At 33.8% G+C, this 21691-nt stretch overlaps 1 protein-coding gene across 1 annotated transcript in view; it reads right to left on the bottom strand.

Annotated features, from left to right (window-relative positions):
* The window catches only part of ROBO2 (roundabout guidance receptor 2), a 709376-nt gene that overhangs the window by 117804 nt on the left and 569881 nt on the right, over positions 1 to 21691 (bottom strand). The window contains exons 8-10 of the mRNA XM_078147421.1: positions 13411 to 13535; positions 9453 to 9624; positions 3857 to 4062 (exon numbers count right to left, since the gene is read on the bottom strand). Of these exons, the coding sequence (XP_078003547.1) occupies positions 3857 to 4062; positions 9453 to 9624; positions 13411 to 13535 (503 nt within the window). The remainder of the gene's footprint in view (positions 1 to 3856; positions 4063 to 9452; positions 9625 to 13410; positions 13536 to 21691) is intronic.

The raw sequence follows: 21691 nt of genomic DNA, 5'->3' as shown, positions 1-21691 counted from the left end.
ACTCTTATTTCAAATCTCTTAAAGTGGTAAAAGACACTAAATGTATATAAAATAATAACTATCTATACATGGTAGAGAACTGGTATATAGTATACATCTTCTCTTTCTAGAATTGTTTCAGATAGTTTTATTGATGGATATAACCTCTTTGAAATAATGAATCTATGTTATATTAAAATATTAATGTTTTGAAATGAGTGGGTATTTGACTTGCTTGAATATTTGGGAAAAAGCATACTACAGTCATCTCTCCTTTTGATTTCCATTAAAATTCAAATATCAATCCAAATACTCTACCAAAACCAGGGTGGTACAAAGATAACCACTACTGAAAATTAAATTCCTGAACAGGCTGAACACTGAAATTCCAAATTCCAAGAGGAGTCAGGTTTTTTTGGTTTGTGGTGTGTGTGTGTGTGTGTGTGTGTGTGTGTGTGTGTGTGTGTGTGTGTGTGTAAGGGCAATTGGGGTTAAGTGACTTGCTGAGAGTCACACAGCTAGTGAGTGTTATGTGTCTGAGGCTGGATTTGAACTCAGGTCCTCCTGACTCCAGGACCAGTGCTCTATCCACTGTGCCACCTAGCTGCCCCAGGAAAAATATTTTAATGGATTGACAGTAATTCAAGATGAAATACTGGAGTCTATGGAATATTGTTTATAATTTATTCATATAGTAAGTGTGTCAAGGCTGAAGGTTCTAGGATCAATTCTCAGGTAAATCCTTGAGTATTTGGTTTTTATGAGGGTTTTTACAATGTTCATTTTAATTTGTTTTTACTTTCATGCATTCTTAACTTGTGTTTAAATTGGACTGCCACAATGTTCTTTACCATATTATATCCTTGCTTGCAATATTCTTATTTGAGAAAGAGTCAATAAATGACATGAATTTCATCATATCATTAATGTAATTTATTCCAGAAATATTTTATTTCATAACAAAAATGGTGCTGTGAAAAGAATGAAAACTACTCAAACACAGTAATGAAGGTACACAGTGTTATATACATTGCATCACAGAAATATGATATCTTTTCTAAATGAAAATTCACCTTATTGTTTCTTCTTCATAGTATTAAAAGAATGATAGGGGAATTACTGTATCACAATCCTTTTTTTTTTCAACTGTAGCTCTTCAAGCACTATAGTCATTAGAAACAGAAGACTATTGGAAGCATTGTTCACAAGCTGAATTTAAAGAGTAGTTTTTCGTTTTTAATAGGTTATGAAGATTGCATACAAAGCTGTAAAACAATACCATCCAAAGCAAAAAAAAACACAACACAACACAAACAAAAAAACTAGTCCTCTTCTACAAATATTATTGTCATAATAAGCAAAACAGTTTGCATTTTATCATAGCTGTTGAGAAACATATAACTTTTAATAAGTGCAAATGCTATGAAATAAGAGGAATGCTTAGGTAATATTGAATGTCCTTATTATTGTGGTGAGGTGCAAGGGAAGAGAAAGGAAGGGAATCAAAAGGAAAGGAAGGGAAGGGAATAGAAGAGAAGAAAAGAGAAAAGAAAGGAAGGTAAGGGGAGGGGAGGGGAGGGGAGGAAAGAGAAGGGAAGGGAAGACCACCTGAAATTAGCCACCTGAACCTGTTGTTGCTTTAAATGGGATCTATTTTAGTTTTCAAAAACAAGTCACTCATTCGGATATCAATTGACTAATAGAAAGAAAACAATGCTTCATCCTCCAGTTGGTCTGTCACAGATGTTTTTTGTACTAATAAACCATTATAAAAAATAAAAGAAAAATTGAAACATAAAGAGGACTATCTATAGTAACTTGTGTGAGTAAAACATAAATGTCTTTAAAGTTGATCTTTGAAGAAAGAGAAATACTTTTTCCATTTTGAGTTTTCCCAGAGAAAAATACTATAAATGCTTCTTGTATTTTCATAGCTCATTTTTACGTCATCATCACCCGCACCTTAATTTAGTTTCATTTTTCCTGTTTATTTTAATTCTAAATAATGTCTTTGTCTTTGATGGTCACCAGTACTTCACATTTTTTTCCTTCTGCCCTTTCATTTTTACATGTGTATGGGCCAGGTGCTTTAAACAAAGAGATTAATGTGCTGGCACACTCCATCACCTACTCTTATGTTTGCAGAGTTGGCTGCAGAGAAGCCCCTAAGAGCTTGTGTCTCAGAGAGACTACTCAGAAATCTGTCAATGTGCGGAAGGTTTGTTTGAGATCATCAAGCTCCCACCTTTAATTGCTGCTTTCCAACACTACTGGGGATCTTGACTATCCAAGCGCACCCTTTAATCCAGCTGTACAGGAAAAATGCATTAACCTTCATGGCCCAAACCTGCCTTTAGCCCAGAGAGAAAGGCTAAATTGTTTGCTCAAGTAGAGCTAGCATTAATTTTTTAATAAATTCCATTTCATTGAAAGAAGGTTAACAATTTATGATCAGTGATGAGACAATGAAAGAAAAATGTTATAAATTTGTTTTCTTTGAGCCGCACTATCACATTACTATTATTCAAGGAACAACCCTGTTTTATTCTGTTTTCTCTAAAATAAACTTGAATCATATAAAAGTAGAACATATAAAATCATTTCAGAGCTGTCGTTAATCTTGAAGCACTCTTTCAGAATATAAGCAAATATACTAGAAGTAAAAAATAAAAATTTAGGTTCTGACACATGTAACTAATATACACTTACTTTACAAAAATCTACCAAATAAACAGTCCAAATTATGAATGTATAAAATATTTACAAATGAAAATGTTATTTCATGAAACAAATACAAGAAATTGCACGGTTTCCAGGTCTGACCTCTTCCCATTTCTATAGTCCTGCATCTCTAGCTGTCAATGAGATATTAACTCTTGTATAGCTTAGCACATTGAAATATTAATATACCCCTATACTGACTCTTTCCTGTACTTCCTCTGTATAATCAACTGATATCACTATCCTCTTGGTTCTCCATATTCAATAACTTGACTGATTTTGATTATTCTATTTCCTTTGTCTTCATTTACAATCACAAAGTTTTAAGGATCATTCCTACTTAACGTCTTTTAGACTCACCCTTTCTTCAGCTCTTCGACAACCAGCCCCTAAAATTCAGATTCGCATCACCTAATACTAAATGACTGTCTTCATTTGGTCTCTCCACTTCTGACTACTTAACACATGTATTACAGTATAATATTTTCAAAAACATCCTTTTCATTGTTTCATTCTTCTATTAAAGGATTATAACTTCATCTTGCCTACTGGTTCTGATTTAAATTTCTCAGCCTCTCCTTGTGGTCTTCTAGAAACTTCTCTAAACACAAAATCTGTACATCTAAGCTCATCTCCCATTATTCCTCAACACGCACATTTTTTAGCTTAATCTACATACAATAGCTTTTTAGAGTCAATGAAACACACCAGACATTTCCAAGTTCTTATTGATTCTGAAGTTGTAAATCTTTTTTTTAAATTTTTTATTTTTTGGGTTTTTTTTTTTTAGTGAGGCAATTGGGGTTAAGTGACTTGCCCAAGGTCACACAGCTAGTACATGTCAAGTGTTTGGTCTGAGGCAGGATTTGAACTCAGGTCCTCCTGACTTCAGGGCTGGTGCTTTATCCACTGCGCCACCTAGCTGCCCCCTGTAAATCTTTTTTTTTTAAAGAACTTTAGTTCTTTATTTGTAAAATTAGTAATTTTATGATGTATAAGTAAGATGTATAGAAATCTTGTATAGATATAAATGAATTGTTCATAAAGTGAAAAACTAACATTATTAATTTTAGCATGAATAGTAAACATTAATGCACAAAATATCATTTAAATATGTAGTTTTGAAGAATCTGGCTATATCAAGAAAATGACTTACACGTAAATTCTTAATCTGCAGCGTTCCTTGTTCTTGTAAAGATGTTCTTGGATCTCTACCCAGAAAAGTGAATCCTTCCTTTAACCAGCTAATAACAGGAAGAGGATCACCCGTGGTTTTACATTTCAGCAGGGCTGTACCATCTACTGCTAATGTCTGGTTGGCCGGGCCTTGTAGAATTATAGGTGGAGGCCTATCTGTCAAAACTAAATGACAAAGAAGATTTCAGGATATTTTACTTAATGTACATTCTTATAAGGTCATCCAATCTATAAGTTGAGATTTTAAAAAAGCAAATCTACTGAACTTATAAAATAGCCAGTTATTTGACCTTAATAGTTAAGATAATAATTTACCGTGTTCATAATTATATAGAAAGACAATGACTTGTTGATACTGAAATGACAATGTGAACTGTTTTTAGAAGTTACTTATAAACTATTGATTTTATTTCAAAACTACTTAAAGGAAAATATTTTCTTTTCCACTTTCACTTACTTTCCTTTTACAATTGTTGATAACATGCAGTTGAATCATCTCCTACCATATCCTCCTTAATTTGAGATAGGGATGTCTGCCACTGTGTTTAATGTTTCCCATTTAATAAGACAGATTACACGTTTGACTGTTGCACATCTCAACTCCTCCAGCCTTTTAAAACCTTGATATTCTTACCTGCTCCATAATATCGTTTTTTCATGAGGCAATTGGGGTTAATCGACTTGCCCAGAGTCACACAGCTGGTGAGTGTTACGTGTCTGAGGCCGGATTTGAACTCAAGTCCTGCTGACTGCAGGGCTGGTGCTCTACCTACTGTTCCACCTAGCTGCCCTTCTCCATAAATGTTAAAGAGATAATTCACCTAGCACAGGAGAAGCTTTTCTCTGATGTTTTCACTATCTCAGATATGCCAATGTACTATTTGGGTTTTCTGTTGTTTCTCATGATTGGCCCCTATGTTGTCTTTAATGAATGATTCATCTCCTTTTGTAATCATAGATATCCTTAATATCTTTTATGCCACTTCTCTAGCACCAATCACATTGGTAATATGTTTCAATCTAGTTACGTTTCATTGCTGCTTAGTTACTTGTAATTTTAATTCTTCTGAGTGTAGTTCCACGATTCACAGTTATGTGACGTCATTGGAAGAATAACAGGGCCCGAGTCCATAAATTCGGACTTTTTCTGTGCTCAGCAACTTAGGAACACTGAAAACACTGGAATCTACTAAATGTTCTCAGCTCATTTTCTAAGCATTGTATAAACAAAATATTTGATTTTCCTGTAGTTACAGTTTGGGGTATTCAAGAAAAATTACCTTGTTTCTCAGACACATTTAAAAATGGCTATACACCATCCTAAACAAAAATAAACCCCCAAAGTTAATATTTCTTCCCTCAAACAGAATATTTCTAAATATATGATTATTTAGCCTAATACAGTCCAAAGAAGCTTGTTTTAATAAAATTACTTTTATCTGGTTGTTAGTTGTCATTTTGAGACAAAATTATCATTAAAAGAGCTTATCTTTACTTGTAGTCATAATATAGAACAGCACTGATATAAATCCAATGCAGAATTATTTTGCTATATATTAAATTTAGGCAATAAAGGTACATTAAACATTTATTCCACTTTAAAGTACTTATAGTTATATAATAATTGAAATATAATAGCCATTTTTACTATTAATTGAAATAATATTCCTAATTGAAAAGTAGAAACATGAAAATACTTAAAAGCACCTTTTCTTTTTCAGGACACATTTATTAAAAGCATAGAAAATGTTGGAAACTTTCTACATAGCACTAGGGATGAAATTATAATACTACATTTGCAATAAATGTGGAACTATTGATGCATAATGACACTCAACTCAAAATTGAGTAGAAGGAGATCAGCGTGGACTAGACTGGGGAAATGAAGCTAAAAGCACAATACAAAGTTAGCTATAGATTTGTGTAGGTTCCCTGAGGATAAGTGGGAAAACACGGACAAGGATTGTACAAAATGAGAAGATGAAGAAGGAGGTTGATCTCCATCTGGAGAGTGACTACATACATTGATGAAATCACATAAACATCAAAGTATCAAAGCAATTCTCATGAGTTTTTCAAACCTTAGTCTTGGGGTGCCTATTAATAATTAAGTGGGAATATTAATTGGGCATGAATCATTAGCAATATGTTTCTCAGAGAGCAAGACTTTCTTCCAAAGAAAGAGACTACAGTTAGATTTAAAGTAGCATTCTTCTACTCTTTCTAAAAAGACACCCAAAGAAGGCAATTTTTCCATTATAATTATCCTCAATCTTCTCATCTAGTCATAGGGTTTGCCTCTAAGAAGTTATTTTTGTATTATATATTATGATAATGATTCTAATTACACTCCTGGTCTCTTTATTTTTTTTTTTAATTTCAAACTGGGATTGCCACCAGCTTATGCACTATTGCAACTCCTAACCTGAATGTGTCATTCTTATTACTCAAGAACATAGTTTTAGAAATGGACTTGAAAATATAGTAATCTTTTTTTTAAGCTAGCTACAAGAATATTTTGAAATTTAATTTTAAATTCAGGAACCGTGATCAAAATCAGCAAAAGAAAGGAATGTAAACACTAGATCTTTCGTTCTCGATCTATTGGCAACCTTGGGGTTCTAACTAATTTGAGATTTTTCTATTGTGATATTGATCATAAAAACACATACTGTTAGATAAATTTCACAGAACTTGATCAGTATGACAATTCTTTTTCATTGTTGTTATGACAAAGCTATTAATTTAAGCAGAAAAAAATAACATTCAGAAAAATTAAAACTGCACTAAATTTTAAAGAAAGATTATATAAGAAGAAAAGACCCTTGAGGAATAATGGTTAGATTTCAGAACACTAATATGAAAGCTTAGTAGAATCCATTTTGTTATATATATCATTTTGTACAAACTAAGGAGAATATTTGCCCAAAGGTAATCACTTTACAGTTACTGGGAAAAGTGACTTATATTTTAGGTTCACAAGTTTAATTCCACTTATACAATATTTATCACATTTGGGGATACCTTGGAATAAAAACAAATACAAATATTTTGTGGCAACATGCCTTTTATTTTAAGATGCATGAATTCCTTAGATTTAGTCAAAGGGCATCTAATCAGTTTTTCCCCCTCTGTCCAAATGGACATGTCATAGCACTTTAAAACAGAATGATCAATAAAGTAATTGAAAATCTCCTGGCCAGAAGGAATTTTCAGTTTCAGCAATGTTATGGGTGAAATACTACTACAGGTTTCCATGACACTAAAGTCAAAGGTTAAATGAACACTTTAGGTTTCCAGTGATCGGTGAATAAATCTATGGTATTCACTATATGTTATAGCTTCTCAATAATTTATTATTACATTTTATATTCTGAAATTCATTATCAATATACAATATGGTTAAGTTTCTTCAATGTCCTCAGAACATTAGTCACTATTTAAAAATGCATAATTCTAGGCTTCCCTTTCCTGCTAAAACACACATATGCACACATCAGTACAAATGAATTCATATGGAAGTCTTTTTAGGGAATATATCAATATAATATCAGCAAAATTATCACTCAACTCAGCATATTTTATCATACTAATTCTATTATAGTAGTCTCTTCTCATATGAACTCTTAAATTAGATATACTTCTAGAAAAGAACTGCAAATGTAAAAATGTAATAACAAAAGCAGTGATATAGATGGCATAATTAACCAGTTGGCATGGTTTACATTTTATATCTTAAGGTCAATTGGATCTTAATTATAAAAAAAGTGTTAAAATAAAAACTGTGGCCTACTCATTAAATTATTAATCAAAGTGAAAAAATTTTGCTCTATAATTTTAAATGAAATTTTACATTAGTATGTGAAATTATGTATCATATTATTTCTAAAATCTTGAAATTAGATTTCTCTACTTTCCAAATCAATAACTTTCATAATATCTACTCAGTGTTGATGGCCAAAGGATCTTTGACACTCTGATTGCTTTCTTAAGTAAAAATCAATGTAAGAATTAATATCTAATCCAGTGGCACCTAAATGTATTGAATCATCTCAATCATAAACCTATACCACTTAGGGTCATTTTTATTGCTTTATCCTTTTCAATGTAGGAAACAAACCTAAAATGAGACTTATAGTTCCATAGAGTGATGACTTAAAGTCAGAATGACATTTTTAAAATAAATTAAGCATTCCACATTCATTCCTTTCAGCATAATAATGAAAAATCACCTGTTCCACAAGCTGTATAAGTCACATGAATCTATATTTCCCTTCTTAAGCTATTTTCCTATTTTAAATTCTGTTTGCATTTTTCCAATGCTAGTTAACTATTCTGAGCCTTTGTTTTTGTTTCATTAATTTAGTCTGTCTTTTTTATTTAAAAAAAATAGTATGTATAGCTAGACTATTACAGTATTTCGCTTTGCATGTAGGATATTATGAAGACAAAAAGAAAGTTCCTGCATGTAATTATCTCCAGTTAGATTTGTTTTCCATGTACACGTATCTGAGCATTTTTGCTGACCGATTACAGAAAAAGACAGGAACCTCAAAAGATTAATAATTAGCTTTTCATCCTATAAAAAAATTAAAAACGTACAGTAGACCAAAAAACCTTGACTGACTAAAGGAAGAATGTCTCATCACAGTTATCCTTGAACCTGACTTCTCCTTTTGGCTCTACAGCAGTAAATCTCTCAAACATCAGCAGGTGCAACCATTTACATCTCAATGTCCTCTCAGCCAATGTTTGCCTGTTCTACTTATTCCAATCACAGACACAGCATTGAATCAGGCAGCACCATGGACAGCTACTAAAAATACTGCTTTCTATTAATTCTAAATGACCTTTTAATCTACATGTAAATTCAAATTGTATGAAAATGCATCATTTTGTCAGAAAGAGAGAGAGAGGAAATGCAGAAAGGTCACAGACCAGAGACTGATTTCAGCAGCCAGTGTAGGAAAACAGGGCTTATAAAAAATTTGAGAAGGTAGAATTATCTCTCCTTGTTATAAAGATATGGACATCATTAAGGAAACAAAGTACAATCATTACATTTATGCTCAAACTTTTTCACTATGTGTATGAATTTCTCTACTAACTACGGTAGATATTTTCTTGGGAAAAATCAGATTATTCAGTATTCAATATCTTTTCGAATTTTATTGTGAATGCAAGTGGCATTATGTTCATAATTAATGTATGCATGTAGCAAAAGCATTAAATGAAGCTAATTATAAAGGTCAAATCTCAATAGTGGAAACTTTTATGTCATTTCCTAAGGGTCATCTATTATATTCTAAAAATAACCCTCCCCTTTATTTATTTATTTGTTTAGCTTTTTGGATTAATTTTTTTTTCCATTGGGAGAAGAAACAGTGTTAATAACACTTGGATACTATTCAAACAATTTTTCATTATAACAGAATTTTTAAAATAAATAGTAGCTTGTATAGATTATTTGATCAGCAAAAAACCAACACATTTATAATCTAATTTCTAGAAAACAATCACTAATCATATAAAGGGAATCAAATAAAGGTGCTCACCATCAGTAACTTCCAGCTGGGCCTTTGCTAAAATACTTCCTGCGACAGTTAAGGCCTGACAAATATAGTAGCCTGCATCAGACCTCTGAATGTTTGTAATAGTAAGATCCCCAGTTGGTGACACTGAACATCTGCTGCTGGGTTGTAGAGGCTGGTTTGGGAAAAGCAGGTTCTGTGGAAGCAAATAAAATTGCATCAAATTTTTTTCACCCTCAAATAGGAAGAACAGATTAATCTGCTTGGGAGAAGAGTAACAAAGAAGAAAAAATCCTGTATTTTAAATAGAATGAAGTGAATCCATAAAAAGTAGTGTGAATGGTGTGGAATTTTTGATGACTCAAAGTTTTGTAAAGGTTTCCAGAGCTTCTAATAATAAGATAGCACGTGAAAACTAGCAAAATTTCCTTTTATGATCTAACAATGCTAAATAAATAAAATAATAATAATAATAATAAAAGCAATGTTAATGACTTTTTATTTAGGACTTCAAGGTTTTCAGAACACCTTACACAAATGATCTCTTTTGCTGCTCACAAAAGCTCATGAAGTGAGTGCTAATATCATTCACATTTACAGATGATTAAATTCAGGATGAAAGAGCTTAAGTGATTTGCCAAATGAATAAGTAGCAAGTGTAGTGAGTGTGACTGACGCAAAATTTGAAGTCAGGTCTTCCTGATTCCATGTTTGGCATTCTATATCCATTATAGCACCTAGCTGCCTCAAGACAGAAGAAAAGTATTAAGGCTTAATTCAAAATTAAGTATGAATGTTTAAAGCAAATAATAGCACAGTAACAGTGATAGTATAAGTCAACAATGGCATATAATTAAAATTACATGATGAATATATCTTAGATATTAAAAAGTCTGAGAATATGTATGTTAAGGTTAAAGAAACCCATAATATTGAAACCTTGATTTTCATTTAGTGGAAGTAAGAACAGGGCTTCAGTAACAGATGTTGGGAAAGAGTAGAATAAAATGAAGAGGGAACTATATACCACCTTAACCTTAAATGGGCAGATTATCATTACAAAGCTTCAGAAGTTCTTTTATTAGGAAAGTAATATTAACCTGGTTAGCCAGTGTTACTTTACTATAGCTCAAATAAAGAAAATATTTGTTTCTAATCATATTGAAGCACATTTCTAGGTTGTATTATGAATAAAAGTATATCAATTTTTATGTTGTATTTACTCATAAAAAAGAACATTCTAACCCTCTGGGATTAGTTTCTTAATATAGTAATTCTTTTTCCAGGTTTGTAATTAAACAGCTCCAAAACAGTACAATCAGGAGGTAATAACATTCAGTTAAAGACACAAGACACATTTTCACCTTAAAATGTTTTTACCCTTGAAGTAAGACCAATAGAAGAGGATAAAATAGGGTATTAGCACTTTTCAATTACGCTAAATGACTTTAATCCAGCAAATGATGTCCTACTTTAATTAGAAGCTTTACTCTCTATTACAACATGATGAATGTCCACTTTATTAGATTCAAGTGTGTCACTATAAGCCCACTTTACATAAACATTACCATATTATTAAAAGCCTTCTAAAAGAAGTGATGGTTGCTAACACATAAGTTCCACTTGTTAAAACTGAAAACATTATTTCCCTCCTAGGCAAATTTTGTTACTTTAAAAGGCTGACATTTTTAGAAGAAAATAATTATTCTATAGACTCTAAATATGCTGCTGAACTAAACCGATATCAAAGATTGGAACCTAAAGCCACTTGAAAATGATGCAATAATTCAAAGCATGCATTTTCATTCAATTAGATGTTAGAATACTAATTTATGTAATACTAATATATCACATGAGCTGGATACTCTCTGAGATGCCCCTTTCTACAATATCATATCAATTTACCCAATAGATTAGTTGATATGGAAAATCACGTATGATTCAAGCTAACCCATCATTCTTATTATGCGCTACTATGACATTAGCAAAAGTGGATTACAGGAAAACAACAACAACAACAAAAACACAGGATCTGAGGGCCTTTTTTTACCTGAAAGTTCCTGGGAGCCTATTAATGATAGGTAGCATTAGCAGCATATGTGAATGGGATTATAGGCCACCAAATTCATGATCTTACCATTTGTTTTGATGTGTGGCCATATGTCATTATAAAAATTGTATATCATAGACAGTGAGATCTTTTTTTTAATAGCTTCACAATTTGTGAATTGATACTATTAAACTTTGCCAAACACTTCTTTCCTATGAGTGAGCTGTACATATGTATGTGGTGAAGGAAAGAATAGGAAAAGAACGCAAACGAGGCTAAAAGTCAAAACTATGAGGAAGTCAAATAGTTACATACCTTCTTAATGCTAAATGTGCAAATTATAAACAAATATCGCAGCTAAATTTTCCTTAAATTGCAAATTTGTTTTGTCAGAGGATGAAAGGAGACTGACTTGATATAAATTTCTAAAACACAATTCCACATGGGCATAGCAAAGAGAACAAGGCTTAGGCATCTTCTAATTACAAAGTGTGGGGAGATAAGGGATTAAACAAGCTAAAGTGTGGAAAGATTTAGGCCTAGGAAAGATCTGGTTCAAAGGTCAAAGGACATACAGATCTGATACTAATTTACCAGTAGTTTAATGGCTGTTCTTTCATTTTCTCCCTAGTCCATGTTTGGCAAGACATGTGACTATAGTCAAGACACTGGTAACTATTTGGATTTGACTAGAGAAAAGAGGAGGGGGAAATAGAATCATAAGGAAGAACTGTGTAAATGAAATGAGAGCAGGGTTTCTCCATGAATCCAAGGATTAAAACATCTGGGTGAAACTAAATTTTGACCAAAGATGGAGGAGGGGGTTATATTGATGTAGGTTAATTACTGCATAATGAGGGATGGTTGAGGAAAAACAACTGTCACTACTCTATGGGCCATTGTAAATCAGGGAGATATTTTTAATTTCATGATCCCTTTTTAGGAGGGTTTACTCTTAACCAACACCTCAAACTCTGAGGCCATAAATGGCTTCAAAATGTCCACCATAATTTCTTCCATGGGGGTCTATTGATACTCAGAAGAACGCTGGTAGAGGAGGGGAGACAAGGAAGGATAAAATTCTAAACTTCCCTGGGCTAGATTTGAGGAATTCCAAACTAAAACACTTTCCCTCATGTAGTCCCAGAATTTTGAGATCCCCAAGGATCTGAGAAATTCTGTGGAATTCCAAGTGCAACCCAAGATTTAAATGAGCTGAAATTCTGACATCCCTAAGCAACTATGCCATTTGTATTAGAGGCTGTGCAAGAACATGATGTCTAGAAGTCTGGGGTAATAAACTCTCTAGGAGTAAAATCTGGATTAAACAGGTAGGGAAACAATAAATAAGAAAGACAAGGGACTTGGGACCTTTTGGCATATGATAGTGTTCCATTATTTATTCTTGTTATTAGTACTCAATGTGAGGTAGAAAAATAATTTTCACTTGGATAGAACTTATACTTAATAAAGAATGATGCTATATTTACTACTTCAAAGTGTAAATAAGGGCTCAAGCTGGTTTTTTTCAAACTCTGGTAAAATGGTCTCTCACATGTTTGAAAACAAAAAAAAAGAAACTTACTCAAAGATGGTGGTTTCTTTGGTTTGAATGAATACACAGTTTACTTTCTATGACTTACATGATTTCCTTTTATTTGGAATAACTCCAGCTCTTAAAAATTAACATGTAGAAGCTACACACAATTCATAAACTTAACACAATGCCTACATTGTGCTCAATAATATCTGTTAGATGAAGAGTGTTATATCAGAACACCATTTTTTCAAATTATATGTATTTTCTCCTATAATATTTTAAATATGAAATGAATTCACAATGAAAGAAAAAGAAAGGACCTAACTAACTTTGAAGAGCACCAGAGGTTAGAGTTCAGAGGTTTCAAAGAAGCATTCAAACCTTATACTTACCTGGCTGCCTTCTTTCTGCCAAAAAACAGCTGGCTGAGGATTTCCTTTAGTTTCACAGGGAAATGTAACTGTTCGACCTTGAGCTACAATCTGATCTCTTGGCCTAACCACAAACTGTGGAGGAGCTATAATTTAAGAGGAAAGAAACTAAGTTAATATCAAACAGAAGACATAGAAATTATACCAAAGAGAAAATTTAGTAGTTTAATATTGCTTTCAGTGCCACGAAGATACTGGAGTTTAAAAAAAAATTCTGATTCATTTATCAAAACACATAGAACTAATTCACTTTCTCTCACATGTAAGATGGGTGCAATTGTTACAGCATTTTGCATTACTTGTTGTCACTCATATTTTAAAAGCTTTATATAATGGATTACTAAGGCCCATAGATTTTTATGGACAAACTTTACAATAAAAGCTTTTCAATTATGTGTTTTTAGGGTGAATTATTTTTCTAATTGGCCAGGTCTACTTATAATATATTGAACATATCTCTAGAAGGTTCTTCTGAAGCTGGTACTAGCTCCCAAATGGAATTTAAGGAAGGGCAAAAATTACCCCCTTGGACAGATTCTGAAATTCTACGAAGTCACTTAGGTCAATTGTTCTCCAAATTTCTTTGATTACACAACCCTATCAGTTAAAACATATGCACACTCAAAATAATTATTTTTAATTATGTAATTGTACATGCATACATATGTGTACATGTATAATATAAGACACAAAAATAGAGACTTAAAAAGATGAGCTAAAGATGAATAGTATTTGATCCTACAGTCAAAATCAAGAGGGAAACAGGTTTATGGAATAGGGGTGGGACATAGATCTGCTGTTGTTGTTGTTGCTGTTGTTGTTGTCGGGCCCAGTCAGATCTGTACTTTAGGAAAATCACTTTGGAGAATGCATGGACAATGGATTGGAAAAAAGAGACATGAGACACTTGAGTTAGGGAGACCAATTATTTGGCTACAGTTGAGTTGAAAAGTGATGAAGGTCTGAACTTGGTGGCTATGTAGGTTGAGACATGAGACATGAAACACATGAGACATGAAAGTAGAAAAGATAAGATTTGGTATCTGAATTCATACGTGGAGTGAGGGAAAATCGAAGAATCAAAGACAAAACTGAGATTGTGGGAATATAGGTGACTAGAAGGACAGTGGTATCCTTGGTAGTCATAGGAAAGTTTCAAAGAGGTATGGGTTTGGGGAAAAGATAATATGTGATCTGCCGAAGAGAATATGTGATACAGATCACAATTTATCCATTCCGGATCCTCCCATGTGGCTTATTCTGTTCTGCCCAAAATTTAAAAAGGAGGTGACAAGGATCTTACTGGTCACTGCCCAGAAGCATAGAGTCCACCCTTCCAGGAAGCCTGCCACAGATCTAGAGGTGATCTAGAGGGAGGGCTGGTGATAGAATTTTCTCAATGATACCCGAACAACTCCTACTATGGATACCTGGGTATTCTGAAGGGCAAAACTTCTCCAGATTCAATATGGGGAAGGTTGGGAGTTTGCAAGAAAGAGAGACAACTGGGAGTGAGGTAGTCTTTGGAGACTTTGGGGTAGGTACATTTGAGTTGTGTTGGAGAAAACCCTAGGACTGGCTATCACTGGGAGATGGGTTGGCGGGGGCGTGGAATACAACCCATTTTCATACTTCATTCAAGATCCTCCCAGGAGGTAAGGCCATAGCTATACTCCTTGGCCCGCCTTTTAGAGGAAATGCAAAAATAGAACTCCTCCTTATAACAGAAACCCAAATACTTTCTGAAGCCATGGTAGCTCCAGGATTTTTCTTGTGTAAATCCTAGCTCAGTCCAAGTTCCTGACTGTAGAGGAACTGTAAGACTTGACTTGTCATTAATATTTTTTGACAATAAAAATACATCTTTTATTCAGGAGATAAATAGTAAGGTGCAGTAGAAAAAGCCAGGCCTAAGAGTCAAAAGCTTTGGGTTTGGGTTCCAACTCTGCTATTTGATCAAGTTGTGGAAACCAGCACAACTTACTCAATAACTGCAAATCTCAATTTACTCATATGTACCACAGGGGGTCAGAAATCATGAAATCTTTAAGATTTCTTCAAGTTCTTTCCCCTAAGAAGCTTCCACTGATAATCATTTAATGAAATAGAAAAGAAAAAAAAAACTTTCTTAATTCTTTGCTTTGTGTACATAAGGAACCACACCAGGTAAACAAAGAGGTATAAGGTATAGTTCTTGCCTTCCAGAACAATTAAAAGTGTAAATCAGCATCTGGTAAATATCAACACAGTGGTAGAGACTTTAGGTGTCACAGGAGTTCATAAAAGGGAGAAGTCACTGCAGAATAGGGCTTTTACAGAAAGCTAGAGGGAGGAGGCGAGACTCAAAAGGGCTATGAAAGATAGGTAGTACATGATGTACATTGAGAAAAGGAGAAAGGGAATTCTAGGCATGCAAAATGTTTAAACAGAAGACACGGATGTCAGAATTCACACAATACACTCAATATAAAGTGAATAGACCTATATGACTGGAAGAGATACTTCATGTGAAGGAATAGTTGAAGATAAGGTTAGAAAGGTAGGTTGAAGTGACATTGTGCTGGGTGTTAAATGATGTGATGTTTGGACTTTATCCAACAGGCAACAGAGAAACTAAGGTATAAAGGGGTTTGAGTAGTGACATATCCAAAGGTGTGATTTATGAAGATTCAGTTGATGGAGGTGCATGGTTTTGATAAGGGTGGGAAGTGGGAGAGGCTGAGGTAGGCTAGAGATAGGGAAACCAGCAAAAAAGTTAATTACTACATGATATGCAGACATGAGGTAGTCAGGCCCTGGCCTAGGGCAACTGCTGTATAAATGAAGTAAGGAAGCAGCAAATAAAGGAAGAACGTATATGGCTTGGTGAATGACTGGGTTGTGGTGGTGCTGGGAAAGGAACGACAAACAGAAAAGTTAGAAATGTATTCAATGAATGATATAAATGGAGGTTTACATGACTTACCTCTCTTACCAAGAACCACTCTTGTAGAAAACAAAATCCCATGGCTTTTGTTCTAAGCACTATATAACACTGTTTAATAATGTTATATATGTTTGTGTCTCCCCAAGCATCCAGCATAATGCACTACCTAAAGACCCATAGAATCTGAGCTGGAAGTGATATCAGAGGCTATCGAATTAAAGCTATACCTGATCCCTTCAACAACAGCCTCAACAGGTGGTCATCCACCTTCTTCCTGAAGACCTTTAGTGGTGGGGAACCTGTTACCCTTCTATGACAGCCTTCTGTACTTTTGGATAGCTCTAATCATGATGAAGCTTGACCCAACATCAAGCCTGAACCTGCCACTCTGCAATGGCTTTGGGGAACAAGAACTAGCCTAATCCTTCTTCTCTATGACAACACTTCATAACAATTTGAAAATTGTTATCTTGTTTCTCATATCTCCTCTCCTTTAGGCTAAAGTTTTTATTTCCTTCAACTGAATCATGGAATATATCACAAACTCAGAAGATCCCACATTTATAACTCAAATGGATCCTAGAAGCCTTCCAATCCAATGCCCTCATTCAACATATGATGAACTATGGCTCACAGAGTTAAAGTAGTTTGCTTAAGGACACTCAAGGAGTAAGTTGAAGAGCCAGTACATGAATCAGCTCTATTGACTCCAACTCTATCCCTTCTTCCTTTGTATTATGTTGTCTCCAGCATATTCTCCAGTCATATTATCATCATGGATGCTCCCTTCTGGATATCCTCTAGCTTATATGTTTTTCCTAAAATAAGGTGCCTGAGCTTGACATAGTACTTCAGATTCTTTCTTATCAAAGAATATAATAGCTGTCCTGTTATCTACCTTGTTCTGGACAGCCTGCCTTTTTAAATGAAATCAAAGATAGCTTTTTTTAAAATTGCTGTGTCACACTGGTCATTCTTATTGACTTTAAATTAAACTAAAAAGCTAGAGCTCCCCCCCAATCCTATGAAGTTCATCTTTTGGAACTGAAGAGTAGGCCAATAGCTAACCTTACTAAATTTCTTCTTATTAACCAGCTCAGAATTCTTTTTGATCAGGTCTCCTGGGATTCTGATCTGTAATTCAAAGTAGGAACTACTCCTTCCAGTTTATGCTGCCTATGCCTCCAACTAAGTCTCTGATAAAAGCAGTGAACAACATAGCTTCAAGATACATTTCTGAAATCCCTGAGTAAAGATCTCCCACAAAACTGACACTGACTAGTTGGTTATTCAACTTGTTTCAAATGCACTCATGTGTTGTCACCCAGCATATCCTTTTCTATTTCATCAGCATGTTAGAATGAGGACCAACTATCTCATTTTTGTCATTTTTTCTACTTCATTTCAATCAATCAATAAACATTTATTAGGCACCTACTGTGTGCAAAATGTAGCACAGTGCTTGGGTAATAGCAGGTGTATAACCAATGCTTATTGAATTAAAATGGATTGATAGCACAAAATAATTTAGTAGATATTTTGCTGCTTTCTAAGTATATTTCATAGCATTTACATAATCTGCAAGTCTTATTTCAAATAATTTTATTGATATTCTTTGCTTTATATAACTTTCATTTTCACATATATCCTAGCTCTGTCCTCTACTCAGTGAACCATTCCTTGTAATAAATATAAAAGAAGAAAAAAAATTCATCAAAACCTATTAATCACGTTTGGTAGCATATGTGATATTGCACAGCCATATCATCCCATTTGTGGAAAGAATTCAAGGTGTCTACCAGTCTTGTTATCCTGTCACAAAAGGGAGGGAGGATTAGTCTGGAATAACCTGTTTCTAATGAATCTAGGATGGTTTTAAATGATCACTACTCTTCTTTCTAAGTGATCCCAAACCATCCTTTTAAAAATATATTCTAGAATTTTGCCAAGAAGAGAAATCAAGATCACTATTCCGTAGTTTGCTAAAGGAATATTTCCACTCACCTTTGTAAAATCAATGCATATGTTCTTCTACCTTCCTGCAGCGCCTTTCCCATTCTCCAAGATGACTGAGGCAATAATTACCTTTACCAGTTCTTTCAGTCCCCTGATATATAGCTGCTACATAGTATTTAATACAAGTGTTAATAAAGTGAAAGAATATTGAAGTGCCTTCTTTAGAAAAGTATTTAGTATTTGAATCTGTCATACTGGAAGAAGGTTTCAATTCCTTGATAAGAAGAATACCAAACTTTCTTTGAAGGAGCAAATATTTTTTAAAAAATGGGAACTGAATTTGGAGCTCAGAGAATCATAGGTTTAGAGCAGGAAGGGACTTAGAGGTTGTCTAGTCTAATCCCCTTAGCTAGGTGATGAAGTGGATTGAATGCTGGACTTGGAGTCAAGAGGACCTGAATTAAAATCCTGCTTCAGACACTCACTATCTGTATGACCCTGGGCAAGTCACTTAACTTCTCTGTGCCTCAGTTTCCTCATCAATAAATTGGGGTTAATAATAGTACCCACTTCCAGGATTGTTGTGGGGATTAAATAAGATAAAACATGTTAAGTGCTTTATAAACCTTAAAGATCTATATAAATGCTAGTTCTAATTTTTATTAGTCCAGATAAAGAACTAAGGCTCAGATATGTTAAATGTCTTTCCTACAGTAAGATAGTTAGTAAATAACAGAGTTGGGATTCCAACTCAAAACCAGTCACTCCAAATCTAGTGTTCTTTTAACTGTACCATGAATAAAGGACCCGAATTCAAATCTTGGTGAAACTGTTCCTTGCTACCTATGTAACGTTGGTTGAGTCATTAAAAATTTCTGGGCTGCATGCAGAAAATAAGAGAGTTGGAGCAAAATAGCCCCTTCCAAAACTTATGACAAATTTGTTATTCTTGTATTTTTTCCATTGACATAATTCATGAGGTATAGAAGAAGCTAACCTTCTGGGGAAAAAATGGAATTTGATAGAAAAACCAATGACTCTTAAAGCATGTAATATATATTCTGGAGTAACCAAAGCTTCAAATTCACCTAATGGCTTGTGACATAAATCTCTGAGTCATTTAGTCATTGATTTGTATAGGTCCAGATACAGCATAAATGTAGTGCAGATGCAAAAATATACTTAGTAGGTATTCTCTAACTCAATAGTAATATAGAAAGAGAAGCACTATCTATTTAAAACAGCCTGATGAGATTCCTAGTGGCATTACATTGTGTACTATTTGAGTGTCTCTTAAATCAAGGCATAAACCTAGCCAGAAAGGATAAATCTACTTTGTAATATTTTCCTTTGTAGCCACTGTTAACAAAAGACTTGTTCTTACAGTATGAAGGAACTGGATTTATGGATTTATTTGTGCAGAGTCTAGTGTATGTTGCCTTGTATCTTCAGGAGATTACTTGCTTTTTCACAGTCTTTGTGTTACCCCTGCACAGTTCTAAACCAGCAGATACATTGATTTTTCATGCTTTTTTTTTAATATGAAAGATAGTTTAAATCAATGTCACACAATTATTTCATAGTAATGAAAAGAACCTCCATAGAATATTGCAATTTTTGTTTTTAAGTGAAATGAGTTGACAACTTTTTTTTAAAGATTGTACTGGGTATGTTAATCCAAAGAGGGAGAAAGAGAGATTTTGCCCTTTCTTCTTTATTTAGTATCCATTATTTAAATCTAAAGTTCAAATGTAGTTAGGGAAATGCTTTATTCCTCTTAATACTATTGTGAACTTGTCATTATGGCATTATTTTAGACAATATGAGAGTTAAGTGTCATGTGATTTACATTGTAGTTAGATAATGTCTAAAAATTCAATTTGCTAAAAATGGTTGATTCAATAGTTATGTATACACAAGGTCAGAGGGCAAGAGTCACATTTTTTATTATTTATTGAGGAGTTTATTGCCAGAAAGCTTAAATCAGACTGTTTCAGTAGGCCCTGATCTTAGTGTCTCAATAAATTAAAAACTGAAATTAAAAATGTTAAGGACTGATACACAGATCAAAGGACAGAAAGAGAGCTGAGCAAGAGACCAGTGTCTCTTTTGCCATTATTACCCAGATTTGGGGCTCTAAAACAAATTGCATGCATTACCTCCAATTCCACAAGCCCTGTTTATCTCCCTGACCACCTGTAAGGGAATCATCTTTGGAAAGGTATCAGACAAAGGAATTCATTTCTGAAGGCTAGAAGATGAAAAAAAAATACATCAATAACCACCCCCCTCTTGCCTCTGTACTGTATGAGTACTTCAAGCTGCCAGGCAGGAGTGAAATGGTTTATGAAGAAATGACTTTCTAGATAGCACCAATGGGAGGAAGAAAGCAGCAAAGCGGCAGTTCATCAGTAGCACTTACAGCACAAAAACATGGAAGAAATTGAGCATATAGAATTAATTTTCTATAACAAATTTCATTAACACAAGAAAAATTCTTGTGCCAGTGGATGACAATTCAAAATACTTTTTAAAAAATTCAATAGGAACTATAATGGGTGAGGTATAAATTTGAGAATAGGGATAGGGATTGTGCCTGTGATTTCATCAGTATAGGGAAGTCCCCTGTGACAAATCTTCCTCCACCAATGCAGGATATCACCTTCTCTTCAATTTATACTTTAGAGTTGCCTAGAGCAGAGGTATATCAAGCACTGGGATAGATGCATCACTGTCCACAAAACTTCCAAGTTCAGTTGAAAGAGATTAAAACGCAATTGAAAAATATTTAGGAAAATAAAAAGAAATACTATAAAATATAGATAATGCTAATATATAAGTTTCTAAGTCAATATGTGGTCCTCAGGAATCCTTATTTGGGGTTTAATGGCTCCCATTTCTATTTGAGTTTGATACCATTGAATTAAATCATTAAAGGTTTAAATGACATAGCTAAAGACATACAGCAAATAATGTGTCAAAAAATATTCACACCTAAGTCTTCCTGGCTTTACTCTATACACTGTTCCAAACTGCCTTTACTGGTAGTTGAGAAAATGAAAATAATCTCTTAAAATTTTGAAGAAATAAACCCATATAAATATGAATTTAAATATCAACTAAGATTAGAACATTAGAGAGACCTGTTATAGTCATCGAACTGATCCTATTTGTTTTGTATTATAAGGTGATTATAGTTCATGAATTAATCTATAATATATGATCCTAGAATCACTAATTTAGAGCTGGAAAGGCATGAAAGGCAATGTAGCATAAGGATTAGAGAGCTGGGTTCAGTTCCCAACTCTGACACTTACTGTGTGATCATGGTCAAGTGACTTAACTCCTCTCTTCCTCAGT

The sequence above is a fragment of the Phascolarctos cinereus genome, unplaced genomic scaffold, assembly GCF_003287225.1.
Source record: "Phascolarctos cinereus isolate Bilbo 61053 unplaced genomic scaffold, phaCin_HiC Scaffold_7;HRSCAF=346, whole genome shotgun sequence".
Lineage (NCBI taxonomy): Eukaryota > Metazoa > Chordata > Mammalia > Diprotodontia > Phascolarctidae > Phascolarctos > Phascolarctos cinereus.
This window is presented reverse-complemented; position numbering and strand designations above follow the sequence as displayed.